Here is a 25,715-nt window from a genome sequence, read left to right on the forward strand (position 1 = left end):
AATCATCTGCACGTCTACCGAACAAGAATCTACAAGTTATGGTTAACTTTCAAAGTCCAGGCTTTTAATTAGTAGTAAAGAGCTTGTCAAACACAGATCCAGTGCCCTGGGTCATGAAATAATTCTGTGTGAGCTGTTAATACTCCGGCATGACACTGGAGGAACACGCTTCTCTCCTTCACCTTGTTTACAAGGTTTATTGTAATAAACCTTGTTTATTGGATAATTTTCCTTAACATCTTATTATTAAAGTGAGCTTCTACCTGTATAGGCACCAAGAATAGTCAAATTCTTAGAGACAGCAAGTAGAGTGGCAGTTGCCAGGGGCTGGGGGGAGGGAGGGAGAATGAGGAGTTACTGTTTTATGGGTCCAGAGTTTCAGTTTTGCAAGATGAAAGATGTCCTGTGCATGCATGGGGGTGGTGACTGCACAACTATGTGAATGTGCTAAATGTCACTGAACTATACACTTAAAAATGGTTAAGATGGTCCATTTTACGTTACGTGTGTATGAGCAAAATTAAATAATTTTACAAAGTGAGCTGACACATAGTTATGTGAAGAAAAAGTTAACAATTCTTCATCCTACTGAGATAACCCATTTAATAACCCTATGTTTGTCTTAACTCACTTTTCCTCGTTCATAAAAACATAAGTAGACTTTTTAAAAAAAGGGATTATTAAAATTCTTTGTGAAATTTTCTCTTTTAATAATATGTCCCGGACGGGCCTCTAGGTTACAGATATTGATCTAACCCATTCTTTTTAATCCAAACTCCATAGACTGGATATAGCATAACTTATCCAACTATTGCTCTGCTGATGGAAATTTGAGTTGTTCCCAGGTTTGGGGTTTTTTTTTTTTTTTTTGCCAGTACACAAACTGTTATAATAAGGCTGTTTTAATACAAGAAAGTGATGCTGAAGGCCAGGACCTGAGTAAAGAGGGCAAGAAGGCAGAGGAGGGAAATGGATCAAAGAAATGTGTTCTTGGGAAAATGGATTGGATTTAGTGGACAGTTGAAAATTTTGGTGTAAGAGTGGGAGAATGCATAGCGCTGCCATTTAATTAAAAGTGGGAATAGCAGAATGTTTCAGAAGAGGTGGCAGAGAAGCTGAGAAGGTAGAGTTTGTTTTGACGATGCTGTGTTTGAGTTAGGTGTGCCGTCTCTGCCCAGCTTGGGGAAGGTATCACAGATAAAGACATAGATTTGAGAATCCTTCACATAAAGTCATAGTTGAAGCTGTGAGAGTGGATGAGACCTGTTCCCAGGGAGGCCTTGTATTCTAGAGGAAGGAGGTGACATCCATGGGAGTTACTTGCATTTCGGGGTCTGACCAAGGAGACTGAGAAGTTGTGGTCAGAGGAGGAACAGGCAAGTAAAGCCTGGAGAGGGAAGAGTCTGAGATTACATCCCAACTAGTCCAGTCTTAGGAAATGTAATAACGTTAAGTACTCTTAGGTCTGAGCAGTACAGACGTTCCTTCTCACTGCTTGCTGTGTGTGCCTTTCATGACCCCTGCCTCTGTGAGTCCGTTTTCAAACACTGGTTTCCTTGTGTATAAACCACCGGAAACAGTGGTACAGTTTGGTAAGCCAATTTGGGCCACTGCTTTGAATTTAAGGACTAAGCCAATGCTTCCCTGGTGGCGCAGTGGTTGAGAGTCCACCTGCTGATGCAGGGGACACGGGTTCATATCCCAGTCCGGGAGGATCCCACATGCCGCCGAGCAGCTGGGCCCTTGAGCCATGGCCGCTGAGCCTGCGCGTCCGGAGCCTGTGCTCCGCAACGGGAGAGGCCACAGCAGTGAGAGGCCCGCGTACCGCAAAAACAAAAAAAAGGACTAAGCCAAATCAAATAATCAAATTGCAAAAAGGCACAGTTTGCTTTTAGTTTGGCATCTCTCAACAGTAATTAAAAAGTCATTTTTAAGGCTATATTAGGTTCATATAAACTAAGACTTTATTATTAAAGGACAGGATGTGTCGACTTCACAAAACCCTGTGAACTAGAGAGGCTGCAGAGGTTCCCTAAGGAAGCAGTGAACACAGGGATTTCTAAAATATTTAGAATTAGCTTTGAAGCTGTCTCAACAATCTGTATTACCATAATTACCCTATTGCTACCAGATCTTTTTATAAAGGATCTGTGAATTTTTACATTCTGTCTACCTTAGGTGATTGGAAGAGAGACTGAAGGGAATTACTAGCAGTCCAAATGCCTTAGTTTGTTACCTTTCATGGTTTTGAGAAATACCCAGGTTTGGAAGAGCAACTGAGTCATTGGAACTGCTTGACGCCACTGAGGAGTGAAACCAGTGGGAATTTGCCAAGTTTGAGGCTGGATTCAATTTATAATAATTCAAAGATTGGTTCCCAGTGTTATATCAGATACCGTGGTTGGAGGTCCCTAAAGACAAATCAAAAGAAGTGAAGCTGAGGACTCTTACCCATGAAGTGCTTTGTCATCTTGTGGGAAAATAAAAAAGAATACATAGGAAAATATTGAAGAAAGAACTCTAAGGTGTCCTGTGGCCTCAGGATTGTGTTTATTGTTGTTGAAGGAATTTTCAGGTAGAGTAGGCTTAGTCCATACTTGAGTTCTCTCGACCCACAGGACCATTTGGTAAGGAAAAGGCAGGTGTGGGAGCAGTGGGGGACTGGCAGGTGAGGGAGGCGGCAGGTGATGAACAAGCTGGTTTCCAGGTAATGTGATCACAGTAGGGTTATATGGTGGTCATTTTCAGGCATGACGGACTCAGGCCATCATCTTGGGTTACTTGATTATAAATTGCAAAGAAGGAGGTCATAGCTGTGGAGTGTTGATCTAAACAAAGACAGATGAACCCACAGTGGAAAGCTTGTTGTAGGTTCTGCGTCACTTTGAGTATCTTTAGTAGTTTGCCGTTAGTAGAGACCGCTAACTGAGGGTGGGGCGGTAAGATTCCGTCAGAATCTTACTGTGCTCAACACTAGTTCATCTAGATGGGTTCATGTGTCATGGGAACTTACCATGTGTTCCAGTAGGTCCTTAGGAAAGCAATTTAGTGACTGAACTCACCTCGTCCCTACCCCAGCTGAGTGCCCATACCAACTGCTTGCAGGAATAATCAGGACAAATCCTGGATTCTTTGCCCAAGGCCCTGAAGTGTCATCCAAACTTGGGGATAGAGAGGTTCAGAATGGAGGTTTCCAGCTTTGGTGTTGCTTCCCAGTCACTTGGCAGTGGAAAATCTTTACTCGCAGAGGCTGCCTTTGGCTTCATTTTTGGACCAGTTGCTGAGTCCTGCTCTGGTCTTGCCTGAACATGCACACCTGGAATCCCAGGACCTGCTCTTTTTTGCACCATCTCCGTAATTCACAGCTGCACAGTTTTGAAAGAGACGCCAAAATCCAGACACAGCAAAGCAGCCTCTTTTGCGTGTGCTGAGGTCCCGAATGACAGTTTTATCTTGGACATGTTCCCTTTTGTTTCCTCTTCTGCTTGTTCATTTTTATCTCTCTCTGTAATATATAAATAATGGACTTATCCTATTTACTGCACAAAGAGAAAATTAAACGTCTGAATTGTTTAGAACTATGGGAAAGTATTTCCAGAGTGTGAAAAAATAGACACTGGACATTTCAGCTTTTGGTGTAGCGGGAATTTATTACTCAGCTCAGTAACAGTTTTTGGTCCAAACCAAGCAGTTGTGTGGGCAAGCCGTGCTTTCCTGAATAGCACTTCAAGAGACAGTTTTGTTCATATTTGAGACCGCGTGAACCAAAGGTATCTTTCCATCAAAGACTGATTATCTCTGAATCTTAGACATATCACAGAAGCTATGGAGCCCTAGCCAATGGATTTTACTTGCATGAGACATTGCATAGCTCCCAAAGGGGAGGGAAGCAAGAGGGGAGGGAGGCAAGAGAGAATCAGAGCCCAACAATAAATAGCTCTTTGTACCAGTCCCCCCCCAAACCCCATACTGCTGAGATCATAGAGTAAGTTAGCAGCATGCAGTAGAAGGCACTGCTGCCCAGCAGCTTGGCACATGATGACCAGATGTGAACTTGTCTGTCCACAGTGTGTGGCTGTGACCTGGCCCAAGGGGGCTTCTTCATAAAGAACGGAGAGTATCTCTGCACCCTGGACTACCAGAGGATGTATGGCACGCGCTGCCATGGCTGCGGGGAGTTTGTGGAAGGAGAGGTGGTGACCGCCCTGGGCAAGACCTACCATCCCAACTGCTTTGCTTGTACGATCTGCAAGTAAGTGTGGCTTTCCCCAACAGAGAAGCGCTGGGTTCTGCTGTCAAAGCTTGGAATGTGCACTTTGGTCTTGAGTTGTACTCAGTCTCTTTTTTTTTTTTTTTTCAGTATTTATTTATTTTGGCTGTGCCTGGTCTTAGCTGTGGCATATAGGATCTTTTAGTTGCCGCATGTGGGATCTAGTTCCCCGACCAGGGATTGAACCCGGGCCCCCTGCATTGGGAGTGTTGAGTCTTAACTACTGGACCACCAGGGAAGTCCCTTGAGTTGTACTTAGTCTTAAAATATCTTTTCTTTAAAAAAAACTTTTTTATTGAAGTACAGTTTGATTTACAGTGTTGTGTTAGTTCCAGGTGTACAGCAAGGTGATTCAGTTATACAAATATACACATATATCTTTTTCATATTCTTTTCCATTATAGATTATTACACGATATTGAATATAGTTCCCTGTGCTATACAGTAGGACCTTGTTGTTTATCTATGTTATATATAGTAGTTTGTATCTGTTAATTCCTAATTTATCCCTCCCCCTCGGTAACCATAAATTTGTTTTCTATGTCTGTGAGTCTATTTCTGTTTTGTAAATAAATTCATTTGTATCATTTTTTTTAGATTCCACATAAAAGTGATATCATACATTTGTCTTAAAATAATTTTTTCTGATGCACCTTTAGATGTTTTTATTTTCCTAGTGTGTTATCAGGCTTAGTCAAAAAGTAATTTACTTAAGAAACTTTATATGTGATATCCTCCACTAAATAATGTGACTGATTTTAAGTGCCTTGAAACCAAATCTGAAAGCAGCTCTAGATCTTGAGACATTTTGAGCAATGGAAACATGGGAGGAAATGGCATAAATACTTGGAAAGATGAAGCTTATTTGGAAGTATCAGTGTGTGGGAGTGGGTGTGTGAAATAGTTGCATTTGCTCTATAACCAGGGAGAGCAAACTGCCCCATGGGCCAAATTAGACCCAATACCTGTTTTGTAAATAAAGTTTTATTGGAACACAGCCATGCCCGTTTGTTTATGTATTGTCTATGGCTGGTTCCAAGTGACAGTGGCAGAGTTGAGCAGTTGTGACAGAAACCTTATGATCTGCACAGTCTAAAAATATATTTACAATTTGATCTTTCAGGGGAAAAGTTGCCAACCCCTCCTCTCTATGATCCACCAAGGTTAGATCCTTACTGCACAAAGCAGCTTGATTAAAATGATCAGTCAGAGAGAAGAAGGAAACTGTGTGAAGTGTGAGTGGAAAATGTGGTTCATTGTTGTTGTGTTTTGAGTGCTACACATTACAGAATTTACAATGGGTTCGATTCCTATAATGAGGAGACTCATCAATAAAGGATCAGCTACTTAATGGACCCATACTAATCAGGCAATCCCATGCCTTTTGGAATGGTGTTGATTCTGTGTGCTCCATTTTGCTATGCCTTTGTAAAAACTACAGTTCAGTTCAGTTTGTTTTGTTTTTCAGCATTTCATGTTTCTAGGCCGGAGAAATGTAAACTCTAGAAGGGTAAATATGATTTTGTATAATTAATTAACAAGATAATACACATGGATAAATTGTAATAAGATTTAGATGAAATATTCATAATCAAATTATTTTAATAACTTTATATAACTATTAGCCCATTTTAAAATTATATATATTTTTAAATCATAATTTAAAAATTCTGGGTTAATGAGCTGAATTTTTTTCTGTATTTAATCAAAAGCAAAGCTTCCTCTTGACCTCTCCTTTTTCAGGCTATAGCTCACAGCCTGGTTAAGAGCCTGGACTGGCATTCGGGAGACCCGAGTCCTGGTCCTGCTTCCTGGGCTGATTTGAGACCTATGTGAGCTAACTTTTTCCAGCAATTGTCTCATCTGTAAGGTGAGAGGCTGTGAACTGCATACAAGTGATTCCCCAAACCTGGATGGTCATTGGAATCCCCTAGGGAGGATCTCTTTAAAATATCCGTTTCTAGCCTTTCTCCTCCCTAATTCTCATGATGATTTAGTGGTTTCTGAAGGGCCACCAAGGAGGAGGAGACTCAGTCAGGTTGGAGGGCGCTGGCCCAGGTAAACTCCAAGAGGCTTCCTGATCTTGGCCCTGAGAGATCATTGCTTCAAGTTGGTAACGGACAAACATTTATCAGCTGTAGCCCTGTCCCTGCATGTTTGAGACAGCAGAGAGGTGCCCACTGTTGCTGCTGCTGAATGACGCCGGTTTCCTCTGAGGAGGCCACCTTTACAGTTTACAAATTGCGTTCATGTAGAAATTAATTTAACCCTCTGAGCAATTCTGTGGAGTCAATCAGGAATTCGTATCCCTACTTATGAGTGATTTTGAGACTCAGAGTGTAAGGGATTTTCCCAGTCCCTCACATCGCAAGGCCAAGATTTGAACTCAGGTGTTCTGACTGTCAATCCAATTCTCCTTCTATTACAAACATTCAGGCAAGTGTCAGGAGGCAGTGAACCCATATGGGCAGAGGACGTAGGGAAATGAAGGGGGGTCACTCATGAAATAACAAAATTCAAAATTCAGAAGACCTGGTCGCATTGTTGAGAACTGGACTCTGGTTTGTCCCATGGTGGATCTGTGTGGGGTTCAAGTTTAAAAATAGAAGCTTAGATCAGATGCAGGGCCTGGACTAGGGTGAAGCCAGGGAGGCTCCTGCGCGCACAGTTTAAAGGGGTGCTTACTCCCGGGTCATGCAGCACTTCTGACAGCGGGGGCCTCCTTAGATGCTTTGCCTCGGGTGCCTCGCTGCCCTCACCCTGGTCCTGGCCCTGATCAGAGGCAAAGAACCTGAGCTTATTGGGTCTGTGGACTCTTCACCCCCTGAGGGCCTCCTTACAGAGCAGATTGGAGGCTTGCTTGGTTTTACTTAATAAGTGTGAAGCGATAGGCCTGTTGGTATCCACCAGAGTGTGACTTTGATTATTAAAGACAGAGCAAGTTCTGAGTTGGTGGATACCACCTGCACCTGCCTGTGGCTTGGTCTCCCTAGCTGGTCAATCCATGCAAGTTGCTTAACCTCTCTGGGCCTTAGCTGAGCAACGGAAAGTAACACGGCACCAGGAGAGAAGAGGAGAGGAGAGACCACCTCAACTCAGCGCTTCTAAAATTTGGCGGTGTGAGAGTTTAAAACTCTCCTTGATGACTGGCAACAAGCACGTTTGTGGAGTTAAGTCCAAATTTACTATCTGTGCGTGCACTATGGTTAATCAACAACTGTTAGCCGGCCGAAGGGCAACTTAAGGCAGCTGTGAACGTAAAACATGTCCAGAAGCTTGAATTTGTTCTTAAGAAATTGCTTCTGACTCAGATGTGTGGGGATGTTTGGCTTATGAGTTTCAAATTTCCTGATTGACAGAATCACACATTTGAAAACTCATGAAGATCATTGACAAATTGGTCAGTTGCAAGAAAGTAGGCGTGGAGACTGTCCTATGGCTATTAATTAATGACTTTTTTAAAAGCTATCTGCCTGCTGAAGTGGGAGCAGAAGAAAACTGATAACGTACCTGAAGAAGGCAATATTTTTGCAACGTGTGCTGTTATTGATGAATATCTAATGTGAAAGGAAAATATCTTTCTGAAAAGAAGCTAATACTAATTTTTAAACAGATATTTATCACATCTTCGTATTTCTCCAAGTTTATAAGGGACTGGGCCCCTAGCACTGTGAGATATTTAGTTCGCCCATTCAGACGTCCAGGACCAAGTCTAATTCAGCATAATTATCACGTTGGTCCAGGGAACTTAAAGAGTTAATGCTTGACCTGTAACCAGTTCTCTTGGGAAAGGGCCTTAAGCTTGAATAGGAATCCATGGCATTTAAAATATTTCTTCCTGGAGGTGTTTCCATTCGGAAAAGGAAAATTTTACTGTGTGTGCCCTGCTAGGTGACTTGTTGGAACATCCCTCCGCTAATGAGTGGAGGTAAACGGTATCATTTTACTATCTGGTTGCCCGCAGAAGCTGCGCATTCTCCTTTCCTCTCAAAATGAGGCACGTTTGTGTGTTTGTTTGGACTGGATCCAGCTGGCTGGCTGGCTTCAGGCTGCATTTCAAATGGTTTGGCTCCTCTTCGAAGCAGTGAATTGGCACCGGAGGCCAGCCAAGCAGGGGTGAGGAAGAGGAATGAAATTGCTGCAGTAACCTTGAGGGCAATGTCTTTCTGTCTCCAGGCGCCCGTTTCCACCCGGTGACCGAGTCACGTTCAATGGGAGAGACTGCCTTTGCCAACTGTGTGCACAGCCGATGTCTTCCAGCCCTAAAGAAGCCTCCTGCTCTGGCAGTAAGTGCCCCAGCCACCTGTTGACATGAATTCCTTCATTCCTCAAAGGTAGCTTAGGCAGGTACCTTCCTTTTTGAGAAACTCTGGTAGCCGGAGCCAAGAGTAGGCCTATATCTAAGGCGTTTTCAATTGTAAAACGTGATGCGTGGAGAAACCTTCACTAAAACCTATGCAGTGAGAAGCATCTCCCTTATTTCAAAAGGACAGAAGTAGAATTGGACATCACACTGTGTATTTTGATAGTAAATGAAGGAAAAAGAATTATAAACTATTACATCAGAAACGCCCCTCTCTGGTCATGGAGCTTAAGCTGTGAGAGCGTTTGGTGGTGATGTGATTGATGTCTCTGTGTATTAGAAAAGCTATCCCCACAGTGCCTTGGGCAAATGTGGTGGTTATTATTTACTCTTAAATAATTCTTTATCACCCTTAAGTATTCTTTATTCACCTGGAGGGTTTCTGACATTTATTCACTGAACAGATAATTTGCTGAGCACGTACAATGTGTGTGTCATTCACACTAGAGATACAGGCGTGGACAGAACATACTCAGAATCCTCAGGAAGCTTATTTTTTAGTAGGAGCAGGTAGACAATGAATGCATGTACAAAAATATCTAATACGTTAAGAAAATTAAAGTAGGAAGAAAAAGCAGGTCAATGGGTCTGTGTTTGTATGGGGCAATCAGGGAGACCACTCTTAAAAAGTGTCACCCAAGGCGAGATCGGAAGAAAGTATGGGACAAGCTATCCATACATCATGGGATTAGTAATTCTTGATGACAAGGCTTGTCTGACCTGTATGAATCCAAAGAAAACCAACTTCCTTCCAAATAAAAATAGTGGCAAATTGCAGTATTTCTTGTAGTAAATAACATTGGGTAGGTCAGTTCACTCTGAAGTGAGAGGGATTCTGAACTCAGGACAGCAAGCAGGGAAGCTCTCCTTCCCTCTGTTTCCTGGGGCGTTAGGACATGGACTAGATAGAGGTTTGCCTCGGTTTCTGTGTATTGTGCCCATCCTCAGAGAACAAATGCCTTTAAACCCTGCCAGTCTCAGCACATAAGAATGAGATAAGCCCCTTCTGCTCCGGAGGAATTTCTTGTAATTTTTAACAGCACTTCCAAATCCTCCTGTTAAAGTAGAAGAGTTATACCTGTTAAAAATAAGAATGTTATGACCAAACGTATTTACATAGAAATTGGATTTTGACCATTGGGAGAAAAGAAGAAAATAAATGTGTTAGTGCATCTTATTCAACACACATGATCAGATCCTTAGCATGTGGATTTATATGCCCTACTAATAAATAACAGCAGCCTGGGTAGGATAAGGGCTACAAAACAGGACACTATCCAAGACCCCTAATACGGTTTCAAGTCCCTCACTGTGCTTACCTACTCTGCCCCCTGCAGGTCATTGGGAAGGTGACCTAGGTTGAGAATAGGTACCCCTTGCTTGAGAGGGCTTGCTTTGAAAGTATGTTACCAAAAAACTTTGCAGGAATTCTTCAGTCTAGTTAAGAAAAAGAGGATGTTATGAGTCCCAGGACAGGATGACAATCTATAACAGAAGATCATGTCCGTAGGCCTATTATAGGACTGGCTGCATCCTCAAATTCAGTGGAGTCCTTTAGTCCAACTATCTTTCTTGATAGGTGAGGATATTGCAGCCCATGAGGATATTCAAGGTCACACAAGCTATCCAATAATAAGGTAGGGTTAGAGGCAGGGCTTCTGACTGCGAGTTTGGGGCTGTCTTTTTGTTTCATCTAATACTCCTCATTGGTTGGTTTAAGAAACAGAAGGAGGATATTTTTAAAGGCTTCCAGTCCTCTTCCTCCATGTAATTTGGAAGCATATTTCCTAATCATAGCTCCACCAAAATGGTTATTCCAATTTTTATTAAACATTGTTTTACTTTATATTTTCTTTTTCTATATGACATAGTTGTTGTGCACATAAAAAAGAAATTAAAATTCTAAGTATAAAAATGTATCAGACTCAAATTCATTACATTTCTAATGCTAGATTTAACAGTTATTGTGTATGTGCAAATTGTTGGACCAAATCGTATTTTCTCCTTTGCTCCCAATGGATGAAATCCCTTTTCTCTGTGCAATTGCTTTGGTCAGAACATTTTTATTTTCAACAAGTACTTGTCTGTTTAGATAAGTACTCAAATAGCATTTCTGGGGCGCGTGGGTGTGGGTGTCTGTCAAAAAGAGAGCTCTTATATATGGATACACACATGCAAAGTACCCAAAGGAGGCAGGCACACAAGTACAAGAGCAAGTGAATTTTCAGCAAGTTTCTGAAATTCGTTGGAGCATAATTAGAAAACACTTGGTTATTCTTTGTAATTCTTTAAGAAATGCCCTATATTTTAAAACTATACTGATGTTACTTTGATTCTTATTTTTTTTTAAATAATGTAACTTGGCAAAGCTTCCTAAAGAAAAGCAAATCATGAAACTTTTCTTTGCTAATGTTCACAGTGTTGGCGAAATAGATCAGAGAGCCAAGGTCCTCTCTTTCCTTTGAAATGTTCTTTCACAAATGAGTTTGCTCTTCTGAACCGAAATTTTATTTCACATTCTGTGGCTGGTTTTCCATAATCACTGAATAGGAGGTGAAGACAGTGTGAGAGGGAGAGAAGAAGTGAAGAGTGGCCAATGCAAGCAAGTCAATGATGTGATGAGAATTAACACAAAATAGGCTCTGTTAGAGCTTACTCAGTAGAGGTGCAATTTCAGCTACTCAGGGGCCACCATGTCTGTGATGCTCTAATTTAGGGAGACGTCCTAGTGGAGTGCCTGTGATGTCTTGGGTACTCTGCTTGGTGCTTTCTTCCACATTACAGTAACTCTTCTCACCTTTATTTTATTTTCTTCTTAAAACATTTGCATAGTACTCACTGTGATCAGGCACTGTGTAGCTGGTATACAAATTTTAACTCATTTAATCCTCGAAACCACTCTATAGGTTGGTACTAAAACTATCCCCTTTTCACAGATGAAGAAACAAAGGGCCATAGATGTTAAATAATTTGCCCAAGGTTACACAGTGGTAGAGTCGGGATACAAACCCAGGCTCCAGATGCCATGTTACTGTCCCGGATATTTATTTCATAATGTAGGTATCACTCTCTGATTTCCAAAGATGCGGGGTGCTGAGCCTTGGAGCAGTGACCTGACTTGTCTGCGGATTTACTCAAGTGTCTGCCTGCAAGGGCTGTGTGCTTTCTGTGTGCCACGGTTGCCTCCCTGGTGTAGCAAGGTTTGGTGAATAGAAACCATCAGGAAGTTATTCATAGAAACAAACTACTTCAATTAAAGATTATTGCCCTTGAATTAGTAAAAACTGTTGCTGCACCCAGTCTAATGCAATTTGAATTCAATAAGCAACAAACATTATATAGCATGGAGATAATAGTAAACATTGCCTCACAGGGTTACAATGAACATTAATTAAACTGCTTTTATAATTGATAAAAAAAAATCGATTTCCCATGTCTAGCTGATTCATTCTTTAGAAATAAAAATGTATGTCCAGAAAACATGATGCTCTCCCAGAAGTTTACTGCCACTCCTTTAAGGCCTAACTTCACTCCATTCCATGTATCTGCCAGTAATTGAGGGACTGGTTCTTGTGGTGTAGGAGCCACGTGAGGGGGAGTCTGTGTGTGACAACCTAGAGGGCAGGGAATCGGCTTTGGATGTTGCTTCCTGCATGGCTCTGGTCTATTTCAGGCATCTGAACAGAAGTGGGTTGCTGTCTACGATCACCCTTTCCATTTCAAAGGGTGTCTGACTAGTGTCTGATTGTGTGTGGGTTTGGCAGATTGATGCGATGAACACCCCCCACACACACATACATCCAAACCCATCTTCCTCTCCTTTACCCCCTCTGTACAGCATTGCCATTGTTCCAACTGCAATTGGAACTCCTAAGGTATTGGGGCAAATGCTCTGCTTGGACTGAATTTAAATCATTTCAGATAAACAGTCATGTGCATGTTTTCAAAGGGGAGGACGAATTTTTCAATTATTTTACTTTTCTATTTGGTGCAATAGCTTTTAATAGTTGCAAGATGATTTTCCTTTTATCTATGTTCTCTCTCAAAAAAACATTTGCAGGTTGAGTGGGATTGTCTGCTGAGGCCCCTACAATAGGTGGAGTGGTGACGATCTGACGCTGGCATCTGACTGCCTGGGGCAGGCTCTGGCTCTAGCCATCTCCTGACCTCTCCATCCTCCAGGTCCTCTTCCGTAAAATGGGATGGCAATAGGTACCTACCTCGTAGGATTGAATAAGTAAATAGATAAAAGTACTGACTACTTATAAAACAAAAACGTACTGTTCACGCATTGACTTCTGAATTTTTGTGTAGGACAATCTTTGCTTTTTGTGACTGTGCGTTTTTCACTCTACCGTTCACGGTGGCTGTCTTTTCTGTTCATTTGATATTTTCCACCAATATGTAAAACCATTGAAGGCAGGAACATGTGCACACATACAACCCATGGACTGTTGGGTTTTGACTCATGGTGATGGGTTTTGCGGCAAGGTCTTCAAGACAGATCAGCCCCACCTTCTTGAGACACTTTCTTCCAGTAGGATAGGATGGCAGAGGAGGCTTGGCAGGCTTCTGCTAAAGAGTGTGGGTTCTGGACAGGTTGATGGCTGGTTTTTATCCCAGTCCTACCACATACAGGCTGTGTGGCCTTGAGAACTCAATCTCTGCCAGCGTTTCTTTGCCTATAAAATAGGAAACAATAATAGTTCCATTCTTGGGCTTCCCTCGTGGTGCAGTGGTTGGGAATCCGCCTGCCAGTGCAGGGGACATGGGTTCGAGCCCTGGTCCGGGAGTAGCCCACATGCCGCGGAGCGGCTGGGCCCGTGTGCCATAACTACTGAGCCCGCGTGCCACAACTACTGAAGCCCATGCTCCGTGACAAGAGAAGCCACCACAATGAGGAGCCCACACACAGCAATGGGGACCCAAGGCAGCCAAAAATAAATAAATGAAATTGAAACAAATAATAATAGTTCCTTTCTCATTGGGTTGTTCTGGGATCATATAAGTAAAGTACTTAAAAGATTCATGATACCTAATAAGCTCATCCAGATGTTAACCATTGTTCTTTAAGGAAGTTACAAGACTAGAACTTGAGCTTAGAGATAACTTAGAATCAGAAAGGAACAGAAGAAGAGAGCGTAGCATGCTGGTTTCAAATGTGGGCTCTACCTTTCAGAGGGCTTGGGTTTCACTCCTGGTCCTGCTTCTTCCTAGCCATGAAGTCATGGACAAGCTATTGGATGTCTCAGAACCTTCATGCTCTCATCTGAAAATCGGAAGATAGCTACTCCTAAGGGTTGTTATGGGAATTAAATAAGATACTACTACGTGGGAGGACAGTCTAAATGTGGGGAGGGTACTTGTAAAAACAGCACAGGGGGAACCCAAACAGAGCAAAGGCTTTGTTCTTCCACGTCCTGAGAAGAAAATCTGGAAAGTTAGAGCAAGGGCGCCAGGTCTCTGGAGGCTTTGAGGGGTTTGGCAATGTGGAGCTTGGCTTAACCTGGAGGACAACCAGATGAAAACAATGTTCTAGAAAGATTAAGGTGGTAATGGCAATGGTGGTGTGCAAAATCAGTGATTTGACATCAGTGATCAGAGCTGGGGATACCATTGGTTGTGGGTACAGGTAATGGCCGTGAGAAAAGGTGAAGAAGATGAATGAAAGGACTAAGTCAAAGAAAGATATGGATGTCATTCATTCATTCAATGAGCATTTCTTTGAGCACCTACTGTGTTCCTGGCACCAGCCAAATTCTTTACTGCACAGTTATCATCATGTATTACGGTGATACATTTGTCACAATTAAAAAGCCAACATTGGTACATAACCTGTTGCTTTTTTTTTTTTTTTTTTTTTTTTGCGCCACGTGGGCCTCTCACTGCCGTGGCCTCTCCCGTTGCGGAGCACAGGCTCCGGACGCACAGGCCCAGCAGCCATGGCTCACGGGCCCAGCTGCTCCGCAGCATGTGGGATCTTCCCGGACCGGGGCACGAACCCATGTCCCCTGCATCGGCAGGTGGACTCTCAACCACCGCGCCACCAGGGAAGCCCAACCTGTTGCATTTTAATTGTTTAAATGTGTGCCCGCCTCCACCACCAAGTTCATGAACTCATTAAAGATAAGGACCCTGCTGTCCTTCTCTCTTATACAAGGTCTAGCACATAAAGCCCTAGATAAACACTCCAGAAATTGAATCAAAGCCATCTTTATCTCTAAACAGAGCTAATAACAATCTTCTCTTTTTAAATGGGTTTAAGTGTTCATTGTAAAACAATCCAAATTTTACAGAAAAGTACAAAGAAGGAGATGAAAATCACCCGAAATCTGTTAACATTTTGGTGGATATGCTTCTGGATTTTGCTCTAAGTGCTATAGACACATGTACAACTTCGCATAAATTCTTCCCATAGCATTTTGGTCATGTGTCTTCTCATCAAACATCATTTGTTCTTTTGAGTGTCACACAAAAGATTGAAAGCTTTGAATTTGCTTAGGCTCCCTGGCTACAGGGCCAGCTCACAGGTGTCCCGGCCAAAGCTGTGCTTTGCATTTCTATTGTGACAGTTATTACCCCATAGCTCCCCTAGCTCTTTGCATCTTTTTCTCTCCAACCAGACTATGAGCTACCTAATGACAAGCTCTTTTATTTATTTTTTCCCTAAGAATAGCACTGTGCGCACAGCAAGTACATGAATGTTCATTTAGTGGGTAAATGGATGCCATCCCAGGAGAGCCTTTCAGGTAATAAATCTCAGCTCCCAGGTCTGGAATGTTGAGTTCTGAATACTACTTGAATGACGATGGTGACAATGGCTTTTGTGGTTTTGTAAAATTACATAGTACAGCTTGGGTGCATGAGGGCAAGGTGTATCGGCATGTTTAAATGTTCATTTTCTCATCTTACTTACAAGTCTTTCCTCTTATTTAATAAAAGGGGAAGGAGCTATTGCTTTAGAGAATTCGGCTGATGACAGCATCACAAGGTTTTTTGATTTGGGGTTTTTTTTTTTTCAGTAGAAGTGTCAGGGAATGTATTTCCCAACTTTGAGTGTGAGGTTAGAGAGGCCTCACCTGTCTGGGCACTTAGGGTGCCAGCCCCTGGCCTGGAAGGACAGGGTCTAACCTGACATGGCAGTTCCAATATTGCTCTACTGGGTACGGATTAGACTGTTGAGAGAGTTTGGAATTGACATAGTAGCCAAAGATTCATTGCGGGAGGACAAGGTATGTCGCAAAAAGGAATTTAGATTTTTCAGACTGAAACCTGTTACAATTATGAGTCAGACATAAAGATCCCAGAGTGACACATCTTTTCACTTAACCAGAACCTGGATTATCTCGGTTGCAAGAAAGGAAGAAAAGTTCCCGCCTTATAGGGAATGGGTCCAACTAAGGAGCAAAAAGGGAAAATGGGTACAAAAAAATGTTTCAGTGGTTGGCAAGTTAATGGTATTTTGTTATTTGCTGTTTTCATTTCACTAGATACGTCTTTTATGTAATAAGACCCGCACCTTCTGACAACTTATCAGTAAAACTAGAATTTTAATGATTGGAAGCGTGGTTATTCCCCAGTTTAATTTTTCAGCAGCAGTAAAGACTTAGCTGTTCAAAGGACTGCTGTGTATATCTATAGTTGTATATTCCTATAGACTGTCCTCAGAGGGATACTGAGAAATTACTCTTAGTGCTTATCTCCAGAAGAAAGGGAGCAGTAGCAGGGAGATAGGGAAGGAAAGGAATTATTTTTACTACATGAAAAAAAAAGTTTAACTATGTGTATGTATTACCTATTTAAAACCAAAGCACATCAAAAATAAAAATAATGTTAAATTTTAAAAAAGGGACTTCCCTGGTGGTGCAGTGGTTAAGAATCCACCTGCCAATGCAGAGGACGTGGGCTCGAGTCCTGGTCCGGGAGGATCCCACATGCTGTGGAGCAGCTAAGCCCGTACGCCACAACTATTGAGCCTGCGCTCTACAGCCTGTGAGCCACAGCTACTGAGCCCATGTGCCACAACTACTGAAGCCCACACGCCTAGAGCCCGTGCTCTGCAACAAGAGAAGCCACCACAATGAGATGCCCACGTAGCGCAACGAAGAGTAGCCCCTGCTCGCTGCAACTAGAGAAAGCCCATGCGTAGCAACGAAGACCCAGTGCAGCCAAAAATAAATAATATAAATAAAAATAAATTTATAAAAAAAATAAGTAAATAAATAAAAGGCCCATTCCAGACTGAAGACTCACTGCAGTTTGCCCTTGCTGTGACCTTCAGTTGTGTATGTATTAAGTGACTGGTCACATGAGGAAAGTACTGAAACTGACATTCTACCCTTTCTTTTCTTCTTTCTATCTTTGGAATAGAGTCAATGAGCTGATATTGGCTAATGAGTACTGGATCTGAGAAACTGACGTAAAACTCAAGTATGATTTCCTCTTTGGCAAGAGCCTGGTTTGCTGGGTGACCATAGCCAGTTAAAGATTTATCATGAAACTCCTCACCAGGTTAAAGTTTACAACTTAATTAAGGAAATCAGTATAAGGGCAAACCTTCTTGGTACAGATTTTTTTGACTGAAATTCACATAACATAAAATTAACCATTTTAAAGTGAATGTTTAAGTACGGTCACAACATTGTCCAACCACCACTTCTATTTCCAAAACATTTTCACCACCCCAAAAGAAAACTCTGTACCCATTAAACAGTTACTCCCAGTTCACCCTTCTCCCAGCCCCTGGGAACTACCAATCTGCTTTCTGTTTCTGTGTATTCACCTACTTTGGACATTTCACAGAAGTGGCATCACACAAGTGTGGCCTTTGTTTCTGGCTTCCTCCACTTAGCGTAATGTTTTCAAGGCTCATCCATGCCATGGCATGTGTCAGAATTCCTTCCACTCAACTCCTGCTTAATAGATTCATAACCAATTAATGGAGAGGAAAGGCAAACAATCTGGCTCCTTTTAATAAAATTTCCTGTTCAGATCCTGATCATGAATATGAGTAAAAACACACCCAATGCTAATTAAAGGAGGGGGCTTCTTGACCTTGAGAATTCGTAATACTCCTATCGGAATTCTGTGAGCACTGGCTCAGGGGTTAGAATTGGAAGTTTCAGATGTGTAAATGGTCTGTGTTTATAAAAATTATGACCAAAGCTATAAGTATATATGATATACACTTTAAAAGAAGGAAAGATGGGATTGACTGCCCAATATTAGATAATAGAGGGCTCAGAAGATGACTGTTCCTGGTCCTGCCTACAGCTTTCCCGATGAGGCTGATAATCTGCTGCTGCTGTGGCCCATGAAAAATTTGTTGTGCAGTATTGTTTTCCCAAGACAACAAGAACCTTCACCTAAAATAGCAGGTCAGAGGCTGCTCTGGCTTGTGATGTTTCCATCATGGCCGTCAAGATAGCAAAGGGAGCAGCTAACCTAGGCAAGGACATGGTGATTGTGCAAAGTCTGGTTCAAGATTACATATTCAGGCAGCCCATAACCTTTTAAAATAATGCTGCATCATTTTTAGTGAATTTAGATATAAATTATTGAGAGCCATAAGATGGCAAATACACTGCACCTATTTGAACATAAATAAATATAAATGTTCTAATTCCCCTCAGCCCCAGCTAGTATTTGTCTCGTGACCCCATGTATTGCTTTCTGGCAAATGGCAGCGTAGAATTTCAGAAGTTAAAAAGTACTTAAAAAACTAATTCTTGAAAAGTGCTTAGCCTAACACATTTGCATTTTGCCCTCTATCTGTCTTTTCTTTTGGTGACCTCATACCCATGGAATTTGCCGTGACATGCTAGAAAAGAAAATTGCAGACTCATGTCAGTAACTCGACACGGATTGTGGCCAGTCAGTAGTTGTCAACTCAGATGTCTGGTTGGAACTTGACAACACTGAGCAGCACAGCTGAAGATCAGACATTCAACGGTGTACACTTGCTAGACGGACGCTCTTATCACTACTAAATGATGTGGCCTTTTTAGTCAAGGAAGGGTTTTCAAATACCCAAACCCCAAACCCCTTATACCTTAATGATGTTAAAACTGTAAGCCAAGTCTTATTAAAAAAAAAAAAATAGGGCTTCCCTGGTGGCGCAGTTGTTGAGAGTCTGCCTGCCGATGCAGGGGACACGGGTTTGTGCCCCGGTCCGGGAAGATCCCACGTGCCGCGGAGCGGCTGGGCCCGTGAGCCATTCCAGAGCCTGTGCTCCGCAACGGGAGAGGCCATAGCAGTGAGAGGCCCGCGTACCGCAAAAAAAAAAAAAAAAAGAAAAATAGCATAGGGAATGTCTGGATTTTTTTAAATTGATGGGTTACAGATTCAAGGGCCTACAAAAAAGGGCCAGGCTGGTAACATAGGTGCATACGCTCAGTTCAAGCGTGAAAACAGGTGGCAGTGGACATTTAGACCCTAGGGAGGGATGCGAACCTTAGCAAACTGAAAACATCTGTCCTGTCTAGGGTGGGCAGCCACTACGTGCCTCCCACAGTTATTCACACAGAGGAATCCATGTGCCAGAGGCTGATCAGATGTGTTGAAAGCTTGTGTCAAAGGCGGCTTGTTGACCTCACAGAATCTGACCCATGTTCAGGTCACACTTCTCTTGTCTCCACTTTCTCTCTTTTTGGGTAGAACAGCTGTTCTCCGGTATTCTGCATTCACCATTTTATTACACAAGGTCATGGGAAATCCACATCCTGTGGGAGACGTTGAATGACAAGATACGATGTCATTAAATTCAGGATTCAAGTTAGCCAAACCCTGGAACTTAAATTGGGGGGTTGGTTTGTTTGTTTTCCTTAAAGCTCCTTGTATTGACACCTGGCCAGGGATAAAGTGCCTCTAGTGAACAGTCTATTAAAAGGATGCCACTTGAATATTTTATAGGGTCTCCAAAATCTTATTCTACTTTCTATTAATAACAACCTGTCTGTTTTCAGTATTTGTTGCTTTGTTTGCCTGGTATGTCTTCTTTCTGCTGAAATAGATGTGTCTGGGACAGATCTTGTAGGCTTTTTAAAAATTTTTTCTTTCCTTCTGCCACATCTCCTAGGCTAGAATGAGGAAAACTCAAAGTTGATGACTAATGATGTGCAGTTTTTGACATGGAGTGGTGTCTCAGACACATTGTTCCTTTCTAAGAATGTGTACATTCAACATGCAAAAGGTATATATAACATGCATCCATAATAGATTTAAATTAACAACAACAAAACACCCGGCTCGCTACTGTTCGTTCCCAGAAGGCGGTGAGGTGTCTTATGGAGAAAATATGTGTGCGACAAAAGCTTCCTTCAGGTATGAGTTATAGTGCTGTTGGTTATGAGTTCAGTGTGAAAGACTCAACAGTATATAGTAAGTGAAGTGTCTTGAAACAGAAACAAACAAAAACCCTATATCTGAAATGATTTCGTGTCTATTTTTCATCCACATGTATAGCCATGAACTTACGTGCTAATCTCGGTTGACGTCAACTAGAGTTTCTTTTTTTATTCTCTCTTTTTTTTTTTTCTTTTTTTGCGGTACATGGGCCTCTCACTGTTGTGGCCTCTCCCATTGTGTAGCACAGGCTCCGGACGCGCAGGCTCAGCGGCCATGGCTCACGGGCCCAGCCGCTCCGCGGCACATGGGATCTTCCTGGACCAGGGCACAAACCCACGTCCCCTGCATCGGCAGGCGGACCCCCAACCACTGCGCCACCAGGGAAGCCCTAGGGAGAATTTTTAATAGGACCCATTTTGAGTTCCTTGACAAAAGTGTGCAATTTCTGGCTAACCTGTTTCAACAAACCCCCTCCATCCTCCCCAGCCTCAGGTCTGCTCCTCATAAGCTCTTACTAATGCCTGGCAGGCAGCTTTCTCAGGTGGGTTCATTCAAGATGCTTGGGCGTGGGTACCAGCCACAGGACACAAGTGCATCCCCGGTGAGCCAAATGGTGGCCATGCACACGTCTCCTACTTCTGCCTTCTCCTTAGCCTGCCGTCAAGAGGAGGGGCTCCAGCCGGCTTCCTGCCTTCCAAATCTTCCAGACTTAGCAGGCTCCAGACTTTCTGTTCATGAACGCTACCAAGCTCCAGGACAATCCAGTCAATTTGTCCCAAGAACTCTTAACATCAAGCTTCTCATGGATCCACAGGAGCACCAGGGCCTGAGCGTCCCCACTCAGTAAACATGTAGGTGGGGAGTGGGGGGCTGGTCCCCCCACTCTCCCAGGGTCCTCTAATCCCTCTCACAGCAGAGGGGAGGGAACACCCCATTCCTGCTGTGTGGACAGCTCCCTGCCCACTCTCCTCTATGCCTCTGTGAATTTCTGATTTCAGAGGTAGGGAGGCAGTAGGCGTTGAGAGTCATCAGGTCGATTCTACTATCTTTTGGTAAATCCGGCAAGGATATTCCTAGCAACCTGCTCTGGAAGACGGAAAATTTATCATCATTGTTTTCAGCTCTAAGATGATACATAGCCCCAAATTTCAGGACACTAGGAAAAGTCCCATTCCACATTCTAGAAGCTTTGGTCGCAGATGGGTGGCTACTGTGAATGGCAGCTTCCACCTCCACTGATGGTTCTAGGCATGACAGAAGCCTGGGAAGGCAGGGGTGATCGGGAATTCAGTTACCACGAAGTTCCCTCTTCTGTAGCTCCGTTCCGCAGCCTTCTGTTCCAGAAAATCATCTTCACAGAGTAAGACATCTTTTTGGCTCTTACCCTTCCCAAATGGGAAATTCTAGGAAGGCAGAAATCATTCTTAAAAGGAACATAGGGGGCTTCCCTGGTGGCGCAGTGGTTGGGAGTCCGCCTGCCGATGCAGGGGACAAGGGTTCGTGCCCCAGTCCGGGAAGATCCCACATGTCACGGAGCGGCTGGGCCCGTGAGCCATGGCTGCTAAACCTGCGCGTCTGGAGCCTGTGCTCTTCAACGGGAGAGGCCACAACAGCTAGAGGCCCACGTACCGCAAAAAAAAAAAAAAAAAAAAAAAGAACATAGGTATCCAGGCTCCAGGCTGACAGGACCTTAAAGGCAGCCCAAGTGATGACATCTTTCTTAGCATCATGAGAACACAGGTTTCCTTTCAGAGAGCCATTTGTCACCTTCTTCAACTTAAGTACTTTAGAAGCCCAGGTGTCCATGGCCCTATGCCAAAAAAGAAAAAAAAAAGAGAGAGGTTAAAGGAGACAGACAGGATCCCTATTCTCAAGGATATTCATTAACTTTGAACAAAATGATATAAACATGGAACCAGGTGTGTACATGGATATTAGTTTAACTTGGACATGAGTAGCCAAATCCCTGCTTTTCTCTTGGCTCCTGGTGCCAAGAATGAAAGGCTTGGGGGCAGAGTGTTTAAGGCTGTTGTAGTTTGCTTCTGTTTTCACATTTGGTCGTTGTGTATCCCCGACAGAAGACCAGCGAGTTGCTAGAGGGTTTGATTTCCTTGACGCTGCTCCATATTCACCTATTTCTGACTTTGGCAGTAATTCCAGTGCCAATCACCAGCTTTCTATATTTACCAGCAGCTGCTTCAGTGATGTGGAAACAATTTTCTCAACAGCTGAAAAACATGAAGATAGAGACGAGGACATTTTGTTCTTTATAAAAGAGCTTAGTTGGAATGAGCGTAGGAGACACAAACCATCAGCACAAATCTTTTTATCTCAGCATCTTTTCTACTTTCCCCAGCATGACATCAGGCTTAAGGAGAGTGTAAAGTTTTGTCCAGAGAGAAACGAATGGGTAACCTCTGTGGAATACACTGGAATACTTGGAATCAGCTGGGCCAGTATCCTACTTTCCAGGAGGCCATCTTTGCTGATTTGCTTGATTTATGTCTTAAGGTTTGGGATGAAGGAGCCTCATCCCCAGCCTCTACTTCCAGCCCAGTTTCACCAGCTGGCTGGCTCTAGGTGGTCACACTCAGTGAATGCTTCTTCATGAAACATAACCAAGATCAGTTGTAGAATGTGTGCCGTCCGTGGAACAGTACAGGGCATAGAGGATCTGAGAGGTTCAGGACACCACCTGTGAGGTCAGAGGCTTCCAGACTGCAAGGCACTTTGACTCCATGACTGTGAGGGATAATAAAGATTGTGAAAAACAACTACTGAAGAGTATATGCCATGTCTATAAAACGCTCACACAATGCCTGGTTCACCAAAGCCCTCAGTGCGGAATGATCAGAGAGGTCATTATTGCACTCAAATTGTCTCAGCTGCTGTCAGAGCTCTGAGGTATCTGGGCATGAATGTGCTTATAAAAACAGCAAGACAGAATCAAGAAACCTGGTTTCTAGTCCCATGGGCCCCTACCAAAGAAAGGGGAGCGCCCTTTCCTTGGCGCTCCCCATGTGGAACACCCAACAGATACCAAGCATTCTAAGTGTTATACGAAGCACTTCACGACACAGAGTTTCTCTTCTTCCTCGCAGCAACCTGAGAAGTGGGTCAGCATTTCCCAGATGAAGAAATGAGGGGTCAGAGAGAATAACTTTTCCGAGTTAGTGCCCAAGTCTTCCTAATCCTAAAGCCAGCCCTCTCACTGTCCCCGCACCTTTGATCTCCCTCAACCCCAGTGCAGGGGAGATACCAAACAGCTCCACTGACCTTCTTGAGCCTGACTGTCTTCAGTTGTAGAATTGAAAACCCATCTCTAAGGTTTATTTTCTGCTTTAAAAATTCTATCAACCAGCATCTTCCGTATTATTTTAAATCCTTATTGCCACCTAGTGGGCATAATCTAATCAGAAGAATGAAGAAAATATTCAGTTCGCTTGGATTAAAACCTGCCAATTCATCTTAAATCCATACTGTGCTCCTGACCTTTAAAAATTGTATTTATGAGCAAATATCATGGCCTTCCATTTTTATCTTTATAGTAAACTACTAGATGAGTGGTCCCCTTTGAAAGACTTTTGGTGAATTGCTGGGAATCGTATAAACCCCAGCTCTTAAAAAAATATGTAACGCTTTGTGACCGTATAATACACACTCAGCTTATAATGGTCTATACTTAAAGAAATTCTAATCTGCAATATTCATAACTTGTATTGCAGATATACTTTTAACTTTATAAATATTTTGCTCAGCAATTTTTTACATTCTCCTGATAAAAAAATATCAGCTTATGGGGCTTCCCTGGTGGCGCAGTGGTTGAGAGTCTGCCTGCCGATGCAGGGGACACGGGTTCGTGCCCCGGTCCGGGAAGATCCCACGTGCCGCGGAGCGGCTGGGCCCATGAGCCATGACCGCTGAGCCTGCGCTCCGCAACGGGAGAGGCCACAACAGTGAGAGGCCCGCGTACCGCAAAAAAAAAAAAAAAAAAAGAGTTTCTGTTATGCATAGTGTTTTACAGCTTCCTTTTTTTTTAACTCCATCTACTTTGGACATCTCTCCATGTCAGCACACAAATCTACCTCCTTCGTTTCAACGGTATGTACTATTCCATATTGACCATACCGTAATCAATGTAACCAGTTTCTCATTAATGTCCACATAGGCTATTTTCAGTTTTATTGTTACAAAAATGCGGTAGAGGATGAATATATATTCTTCAGGGGATAGACATACACTCACATGCACATTCTTTTGCAAGTTTATTTGTAGAATAAAATCTTAGACATGAAATTGCTGAATATAAAGGTTATGTAAATACCCGCTGACCAGAGGTCACCAGAAGCACACCTGTAGTCAATAAAAAAAAAAGTCAAGTGTACTTAACGAACCACAGCAAGGGAGAAAACGAGAAAAATTGTGAGTTATGTCTGGATGACATTTAGAGGAACTTTTTATAGGATTTGGGCTTGTGCTGGGTACTGTTAGGGAAGTTTTTCTAGGAGAGAGAATTCAAGTTAGGCTAGAAATGTCATTCTTAGTACAGGAGCAGCAGTCACAGATGTGGTCACAAAAGGGGCGTGTGTAATCATTTTGTGTACCGAGAGGCCTTGTCTGCACATTTCTTTATTCCGTGAGTGTTTTTCATGATCAGTTGGGGACATCGTGAGCAATGTGCCAACAGTGCTTTCTTTCACTTTCTCAGGTACGTTGATTTTACAGAAATTGCTTTACAGAAAGGTTGTACCAATTTACAGGCAGACCTCGGAGATACTGCCTATGCGGCGGGATCAGTTCTAGACCACCACAATAAAGCAAATACAGCAATAAAATGAGTCACATGAATGTTTTTTGGTTCCCCAGTGCATATGGAAGTTATATTTACATCATTCTGTAGTCTGTTAAGTGTGCAAAACATGATGTGTAAAAAAGCAATGTACATACCTGAATTAGAAAGTAACTTATTGCTGAAAAATGCTAACCATCATCTGAGCCTTCAGCGAGACTTAGCAGGAATATCAAAGATCACTGATCACAGATCACCATAACAAACACAATAATAATGAAAAAATTTGGGAAATTGGGAGAATTACGAAAATGACACAGAGACACAAAGTGAGCAAATGTTTTTGAAAAGATGGCGCCAGTAGACTTGATTGAGGTAAGGTTGCCACAAACCTTCAATTCGCATTATATTTGAAGCACAGTAAAGTGAAACACGATAAAATGGGGTACGCCTGTACATTCTTCTGGGTTCTCTTAAATATTCCATTTCCCTAACGACTATGTTTTTAATAATCAGAATAAGGGCAATTGTAACAATAGCAAATGTTTATAGAGCTCTAAGTCCTTTATTTCATTGATTCCTCATCAGAGAACTTGAGACAGGCACTAATAGCATCCTGGCTTTCATATGAGGAAACCAAGACTTAGAAAAGGCGAGAACCAGCCTGGGTCACGTGGCTAGCCAACATGAGCTGGGGTTCGGAACCAGGTCGTCTCATTGCAGGGTCCACACTCGCTACCATGAAGAAACACTTTCTCCTCTATCTGCTTCACAGGAGCCTGTCAGGGAGAATTGAAGGCTAAGGAATTAAAAGCCATTGAATTGATGATCACAAATGTTCGAGAGTCTGGTTTAGGCTGATAAGGAAGTAGAGTCCTGTTTACAGAAATGAGACTTAACGGGCAGCCTTCCAAGAGTCCCATATATAGTGTTAGAGAGGCATCCAG

The 25,715-nt window shown here is 42.7% G+C and overlaps 1 protein-coding gene across 4 annotated transcripts in view; it reads left to right on the forward strand.

The window, feature by feature from the left end:
- Positions 1-25,715, forward strand: part of ABLIM1 (actin binding LIM protein 1) — a 312,495-nt gene that overhangs the window by 189,095 nt on the left and 97,685 nt on the right. For all 4 annotated transcript variants that reach the window (XM_082854666.1, XM_082854663.1, XM_082854664.1 and 1 more), the window contains exons 3-4: positions 4,069-4,252; positions 8,447-8,556. In XM_082854666.1, coding sequence (XP_082710792.1) covers positions 4,069-4,252; positions 8,447-8,556 — 294 coding nt within the window. The remainder of the gene's footprint in view (positions 1-4,068; positions 4,253-8,446; positions 8,557-25,715) is intronic.

This window comes from Leucopleurus acutus (assembly GCF_964270905.1).
Source record: "Leucopleurus acutus genome assembly, chromosome: 14".
Classification (NCBI taxonomy): Eukaryota; Metazoa; Chordata; class Mammalia; order Artiodactyla; family Delphinidae; genus Leucopleurus; species Leucopleurus acutus.